Raw genomic sequence first — 7814 nt, forward strand, 5'->3', positions numbered from 1 at the left:
GGTCGTGGGGCTTGAACTCTGGGCCTGGGTGCTGTCCCTCAGCTCTTCAGCTCAAGGCGAGCACTCTACCACTTGAGCTACAGCGCCACTTCTGGTTTTCTGGTGATTTATTGGAGATAAAGGAGTCTGACTGTCTCTCCTGCCCGGGCTGGCTTTGAACCGAGATCCTCAGATCTCAGCCTCCTGAGTAGCTAGGATTACAGGCGTGAGCCACCAGCGCCCGGCGGCCTGTGTGTGGCTTTTTATGCTCACAGCTGGCAGTTTACCACTTGAACCATTCCTCTACTTTCAGCTTTTTGCTCATTTTGGTGATTGTGTCTAGTCTTGCTCCTGCTAGCCTTGAAATCAGGGTCTTACAGATCAAAGCCTCCTGAGAGCCGCTTGGATTACAGCTTTGGGCCATTAGCTACAGTTTTTGTTTGTTTGTTTTTGTTTTTTGGGGTCCTGTCGTGGGGCCTAAACTCTGGGCCTGGGCACTGTCCCTCAGCTCTTCAGCTCAAGGCTAGCACTCTACCATTGGGCCACAGCGCCACTTCTGGCTTTTTTCCCCCTGCTTATGTGGTGCTGAGGAATTAAACCAGGGCCTCATGCATGCAAGGCAAGCGCTCTACCACTGGGCCACCTTCCCAGTACTACACTGGTTATTTTTGAGCTAGTCTTACCTTGTAGCCTAGGTATATGTACCTGAACTATCTATCTGAAGCTTCCTTTGGTAGCTAGGAAGACAGGAACATTCTCCCACTCCTGCCTACATGTGAAGAAAGTCTTGGAAACTTTTCTACTTAGGCAGACCTTGAATCTTGATCCTCCCATTCTCAGCCTTCCAAATAGCAAGGGTTATAAATGTAAGCCATTGATGCCTGGTGCTAGAAGTAGCTTTTCGTAAAAGGCTAATGAATTGGAGGAGCTTTTTTCTTTTTTTTTTTGGTCCAGTTGTGGGGCCTGAACTCTGGGCCTGGGCACTATCCCTCAGCTCTTCAGCTCAAGGCTATCGCTCTACCACTTGAGCCACAGCACCACTTCCAGCTTTTTTCTTTTTGCTTATGTGGTGCTGTGGAATCGAACCCAGGGCCTCAGGCATGCAAGGTAAGCACTCTACCACTGAGCCACCTTCCCATCCCCTCCATTTTTTTATTTTGAGATCATGTTTTTTACTGTATATAGTCCAGTCTGGCCTCAAACTTCTTCCTCAGCTTCCCAAATATTGTAATTGTATATGTGTTTTACAATGTTTATGAGTGAGTTTAACGAAGGTACGTTGTATACATATTATGAACATGTCAAAATGAAACTTGTACAACTAACTGATGCTAATAAAAAATGTGGATAAGGGGCTGGGAATGTGACTTAGTAGTAGAGTGCTTGCCTAGGGTGCATGAAGCCCTGGGTTTGATTCCTCTGCACCACATAAACAGGAAAAGCCAGAAGTGGCGCTGTGGCTCAAGTGGTAGAGTGCATGCCTTGAGCTGAAGAGCTAGGAACAGTGCCCAGGCCCAGAGTTAAAGCCCCACGTCCGACCCCCAAAAAATTTTTTTTCAGGAAAAAAAAACAGGATATCAAAAGTTGTTCTCCATTGTCTCCATTGTTTTCCAGCCTCCAAATTTCTATGGAGTAAACCTGCATTGTTTTGATTGCTAAATTGGGAGAGAAAAGTTTCTAAATTTCCAGGGAAGTTCAGATTTCAAATAAACTCACATATTTGTTTGAATTATTTTTTCTATCAGAAATAATTGAAAAGACACCCTCTCCAGAGATGTCAAAAACAAACAAATCTAAGTCTGGATCTCGCTCTTCTCGATCAAGATCTGCATCCAGATCACGATCTCGTTCATTTTCGAAGTCTCGATCCCGAAGCCGATCTATCTCTCGTTCAAGAAAACGAAGGCTAAGGTAAGGGGACAGTGGTTTTGTATATTGAGATGATCATCATGTTAGTGTGGTTTTGAAGCATTTTGGTCAGACCTTCTGTGATTGTCAAGTGAAGGAAGAGTAGGAAGGTTTGAGGGATAGAGTGAGTCAGGCTTTAAGGTACTCAGGTACCTTGAATCTGTACAAATGAAATTTAGGTCTTATTTTAGGCTGTTTACCTAACTCCTTTTCTCCTCTCCCAGCACATACTATATCCCACTCACTTTGGAAGAAAACATTTTAGCCAGGCGCTGGTGGCTCACGCCTGTAATCCTAGCTACTCCGGAGGCTGAGATCTGAGGATCGAGGTTCAAAGCTAGCCCTTCAAAGCTAGCCCGGGCAGGAAAGTCCGAGAGATTCTTATCTCCAATAAACCACTCGAAAACCGAAAGTGTGCAGTGGCTCAAGCTGTATAGCACTCGCCTTGAGCTGAAGAGCTGAGGGACAGCACCCAGGCCTAGAGTTCAAGCCCTATGACCGACCAAAAAAAAAAAAAGTATTTTATTTGTATATGAACTGCTTGCCTCAAAAGTACTTCTGGGGTTTTAGACCAGTATTTGTGTCATCAGCAAAGAAAGAATAGCTAAGACAATTAGTAATAGGATCAACATTTTGAGATGCTTTAGCCAACTTAAATAATAATACTTGTAGATAACTTGCCAGCAATAATTTGTATTATGTCTATTACTAAAATCTTAATCTCTTTAATGAAACATGTCTTAGTAAAACACATCTTAAAACTTATCTTAAGTTACCTAATGTTGCTGGTAGCTCACACCTGTAGTCCTTGCTACTCAGGCTGAGATCTGAGGACTGGCTGAAAAGTTTCTGTGAGACTCTTATCTCCAGTTAACCACCAGAAAACCTGGAGTGGCACTGTGGCTCCAAGTAGTAGAGACCTAGCCTTGAGCAAAAGAGCTCAGGGACAATACTCAATGGACCAGGGTAGAGAAAAAAACCAACAAAAATTACCTAGCCAGGCCCCAGTGGCTTATACCTGTAGTCCTAGCTACTCAGGAGGCTGAGATCTGAGGATTGTGGTTCAAAGCCAGCCTGGGCAGGAAAATCCATGAGTCTCTTAACTCCAGTAAACCACCAGAAAACCAGAAAGGGAGCTGTAGCTCAAGTGGTAGAGAGCTTACCTTGAACTGAAGAGCTCAGGGACAGCGCCCAGGCCCCAGAGTTCAAGCCCCAAGATTGACAAAAAAAAAAAAAATTAAAAATAGGTTTTGTAAATACCACTTTATTCTACTAAATGTGAAAATAATTATTCTAAGTTTATCTCCAATATTTTTTAATTCAGTTTTCATTCTGTTTAATTATGTTTTGAATAGGACACCAAACTGCAGCGTTGATACATTGTAAGTCATGTTTCTCATTCATTAAAAGCATCTTTTCAAGCTAAGCATTGGTGGCTCAGACCAGTAATCCTAGCTACTAGCTACTTATGAGGCTGAGATTTGAGAATCATGGTTCAAAGCCAGCCCAGTCAGAAAAGTGTGACTCATCTCCAATTAACCACCAGAAAACAGGTAGTGAAGCTGGCTCAAAGTGGTAGAGTGCTAACCCTAAGCAAAAAGAGCCCAGGGACAGCAACCTAGGCCCTGAGTTGAAGCGCTGTGACTAACCAAAATAAATAAACAAGCATCATTGCTTTTTTAAAGAAAAGGTCTTCCCACATAGTCCATTCTGGCCTTCAACTTGAAGTCTCTTGCTGTATACCAGTTCTGTTGAAAGCATTTAAATTGTCTTCTGTGTATAGATTAAGAACCTACAGCTGGGTGCCTGGTGGCTCACACCTATAATCCTAGCTACTCAGGAGGCTGAGATCTGAGGATCATGGTTCAAAGCCAGCCTGGGCAGGAGAGACCATGAAACTGTTATCTCCAATAAACCACTAGAAAACCGGAAGTGGCGCTGTGGCTCAAGTGGTAGATTGCTCGCCTTGAGATGAAGAGTGCAGGGACATCTCCCAAGCCCAAAGTTCAAGCCCCACGATCGACAAAACAAACAAAAAACCCTTCAAACTAGTTTCTATATATGTGAATTTGGAAAAAAATGGTATATTTTACTATATGTGGATCTTTGCATAATTCTTTTTTTTTTCTTCTCTTAGAAATTTGCTAGCCATGAGATGTATCAACTTAGCCTCCTGGAACCCTTACTACTTATTTCAGATCTGGATTTAGAATCTTAGAATTTAATTTGAAATTTAAAATAAGGCTTTGGCCAGGCTCTAGTGGCTCACACCTTTAATCCTATTCAGGAGGCTGAGATCTTAGGATTGTGGTTCAAAAAAGCCAGCCAGGGTAGGAAAGTCTGAGACTCTTTATCTCCAATAAATTACCAAGAAGCTGGAAGTAGAGCTGTTGGCCTCAGGTAGTAGACTGTTAGTCTTGAACAAGAAAGGTCAGGGAAGTAACAAGGCCTGGAGTCAGGCTTCAGGACCAGCACCAGTCAATCAATAAAGCTCTGACAAAATCAGATTTATTCTTGGGGTTGGTGTGACTCAGGTCATAGAGTATCAGCCAATGAGCAAAAGCCATGAAAAATGTCAGATACTGAGTTGAAGTCCTGGTCTTGGACCAAAAAAAAAGAAAGATTTCTTGATGGTTTCTAGTTCCATAGTACTAATATGAAGCTGGATGCCAGTGGCTTACATCTATAATCCCTAGCTAATCAGGAGGCTGAGATCCAGAGCCTTGTGGTTCAAAACCAGCCTGGGAAAGAATTTTTTTGAGACTTCATCTCCAAAATAATGAGCCAAAAGCTTTTTTGCCAGAGGCATGGTTTAAGTAGTAGAGTACCAGTTGAGCAACCAAGCTGAGTAATTGCAAGGCCCTGAGTTTAAGCCTTAGGAATGGCAAAAAAAAAAAACACAAAAAAACAAAAAACAGTCTATTAAACACATTATTGGTAAAGTTCTTTACTTCCTGACAAAAATAACTTGATTCTTAAATCTATGAGAAGCCCACCCTCAGTTTATTTTATTGTATTGTAAAGGTAATGTACAGAGGGGTTACAGTTACATAAGTAATGAATATATTGTCAACAGTGTTACCTCTATCCCCTCAAATTAATTTCAAACCAGAGATTAAAAAGTAGACGTGTAGCTGAGTGCTAGTGGCTCACATCTGTAATCCTAGCTACTCAGGAGGCTCATTTGAGAATTACAGTTCAAATCCAGCTGGGGCAGAAAGGTCCCCATGAGACTCTTATCTCCAATAAACTCAAAAAAGCTGGAAGTGGCGCTGTGGCTCAAGTGGTAGAGCGCTAGGCTTGGGCACAATGAGGTTCAGGGACAGTACCCAGGCCCTGAGCTCAAAGTTTAAACTAGTAAATGTAAGTTAAAGAATTGGTTTGAGCCAGACGCCGGTGGCTCATGCCTGTATCCTAGTTACTCAGGAGGCTGAGATCTGAGGATCCTGGTTCAAAGCCAGCCAGTCAGGAAAGTAGTCTGTGAAACTCTTTATCTCCAATAAACCACCAGAAAACTGGAAGTGGCGCTGTAGCTCAAGTGGTAGAGCGCTAGCCTTGAGCTGAAGAGCTGAGGGATCAGGCCCAGAGTTCAAGCCCCAGGACCAACAACAACAACAAAAATTGGTTTGGGGCTGGGAAGGTGGCTCAGTGGTAGAGCGCTTGCCTTGCATGCATGAGGCCCTGAGTTCGATTCCTCAGCACCACATAAGCAGAAAAAAAAGCCGGAAGTGGCACTGTGGCTCAAGTGGTAGAGTGCTAGCCTTGAGCTGAAGAGCTGAGGGACAGCGCCCAGGCCCAGAGTTCATGCCCCACAACCGGACCCAAAAAAAAAAATTGGTTTGAGGGCTGGGAAGTTGGCTAGGACTGGGAAGTTGGCTCAGTGATAGAGTGCTTGCCTCGCATGCATGAGGTCCACTCTAGGTTTTATTCCTGAGCACCACATAAACAGAAAAAGCCAGGAATGGCACTGTGGCTCAAGTGGTAGAGTGCTCACCTTGAGCTGAAGAGCTGAGGGAGAGCACCTGGGCCCAGGGTTCAGGCCCATGACCAACCCCCCCCCCCAAAAAAAAAAAATTGGTTTGAAGCCAAGAGAAAATACAACTAAAATGGAGTGACAGAATTGACACAAACCAAACTGAAAAATATGAACCAACTCAGAAGTGTTCCTGGCAGCTGGAACTCTGAACACATTTTTTTTTCTCCTGGTTCTCACAATTGCCTTGGCAAATGAAGGAAAAATACCTTTGACAGTTTGGGTTGGTCTAGAATCACTTTGTCTGCTGTTTTATGTTGAAAAGATTGTTATTCTTGAGTATTTTGTTCCATTAGAAAACATGCGTTTATAGTTTATCTTAGTTTGACTTTTCTATTTTCTAGAAACAGTTTTGCCACTGAATGCTCAGTTTTTATTTCTGGATTATCTGTTTCATGGCTTTTTCTTTTGTTTTCCTCTGATAAAGGAAAGTATCAAGAGTTTGAGAATCTATACTTTTAGATTAACTGCTGAATTCTACAGAATTGGAGGGCAAAAAATAATTACTTCCTTGTATTTCAGACTGTATCCTTTTCAGTGATTCCTTAAATAACTTCATTTGCAATCTTCAGAGCCTTGTGTTCCTGCATCTGTGCAGTGCCTGTGGGTTTGGATGCAGTGTGCCACAGGTTCTTTCTCACTAGTAATTGGTAACAAGCATCGGTAGCTTCTGAGGATTGGGAATATGAATTAAATCTTCCTTAGTGCTGGTGGTGGATTGCTTCCCTCAAGCACAGACATTTAATTGGGTCGTATTCAGTTTCATAATCGGCATCTCCCTCTTCATTCTTTTCTTGTCTTGTTAACTGTTTCCAAATGAAAAATGGAAGGTAAGTTTTTGTTGTTGTTTGCATACTACATTAGCAATCACAGGAATAAGTTGGATCTTAGCCAGTTGCTATTCTTTGTGGGGAAGATAACGAAAATCTGAGTGTAGTAGGTAGCACTGGAAAACTATTCTCATCCTTAATGTAAGCGTCTTAAAAATACTGTTTTGTATATGACCATAAACTTGGTAAGTTTGCTAAGTGGAGTTACAGTAGCTCTTCCTTATTCACAAGGGATTTGTTCTAAGATGCCTACAACTGCTACAGTACTGGGCTCTTTGCATAGTACTGTTTCTTCCTATGTACATATACCCATGAGAAAGTTTAATTTAGGGTTAGCCACAGTTAGATTAACAATAAGATGTAACAGTTGTAACAATATACTGTAAAGTTATTTTAAAACTTAGGGATTGGAGCTGGGAAGATGGCTTATTTGTAGAGTGCTTGCTTAGCATGAAGCCCTGAGTTCGATTCCTCAGTACTACATAAACAGAAAAAGCCAGAAGTGGTGTTGTAGCTCAAGTGATAGAGTGCTAGCCTTAAGCAAAAAGAAGCTCAGAGTCAGTGCCCAGGCCCTGCGTTCAGGACTGGCAAGGAAAAAAAAAAGCAGGGATTGTTTTTGGAATTTATTGCTTTTTTTCTTTTTTTCCAATTGTGGGGCTTGAACTCGGGGCCTGGACAATTGTTCCCTGAGCTCCTTGCCAAGGCAAGGCTAGTGCTCTACCACTTTGAGCAACAGTACTACTTCTGGTTTTTTAGTGGTTAATTGGAGATAAGAGTCTCAGGAGCTTTTCTTCTTGGGCTGGCTTTGAACCATGATCCTCAGATTTCAGCCTCTTGAGTTTTAGGATTACAGATGTGAGCCACCAGCGCCCAGCCTGCTTAATTTTTTTTGGGAGGGGGAGGGGTCCCGTCGTGGGGCCTGAACTCTGGGCCTGGGTACTGTCCCTCAGCTCTTCAGCTCAAGGCGAGTGCTCTACCACTTGAGCCACAGCACCACTTCCAGCTTTTTCTGCTTATGTGGTGCTGAGGAATCAAACCCAGGGCCTCATGCATGCAAGGCAAGC

At 42.8% G+C, this 7814-nt stretch overlaps 1 protein-coding gene across 2 annotated transcripts in view; it reads left to right on the forward strand.

The window, feature by feature from the left end:
• Positions 1–7814, forward strand: part of Thrap3 (thyroid hormone receptor associated protein 3) — a 60207-nt gene that overhangs the window by 32082 nt on the left and 20311 nt on the right. For both annotated transcript variants that reach the window (XM_013034075.1, XM_013034076.1), the window contains one exon: positions 1725–1890. In XM_013034075.1, the coding sequence (XP_012889529.1) occupies positions 1754–1890 (137 nt within the window). In that variant the 5' untranslated portion in view covers positions 1725–1753. The remainder of the gene's footprint in view (positions 1–1724; positions 1891–7814) is intronic.

The sequence above is a fragment of the Dipodomys ordii genome, unplaced genomic scaffold (genome assembly GCF_000151885.1).
Source record: "Dipodomys ordii isolate 6190 unplaced genomic scaffold, Dord_2.0 Scaffold181, whole genome shotgun sequence".
Lineage (NCBI taxonomy): Eukaryota > Metazoa > Chordata > Mammalia > Rodentia > Heteromyidae > Dipodomys > Dipodomys ordii.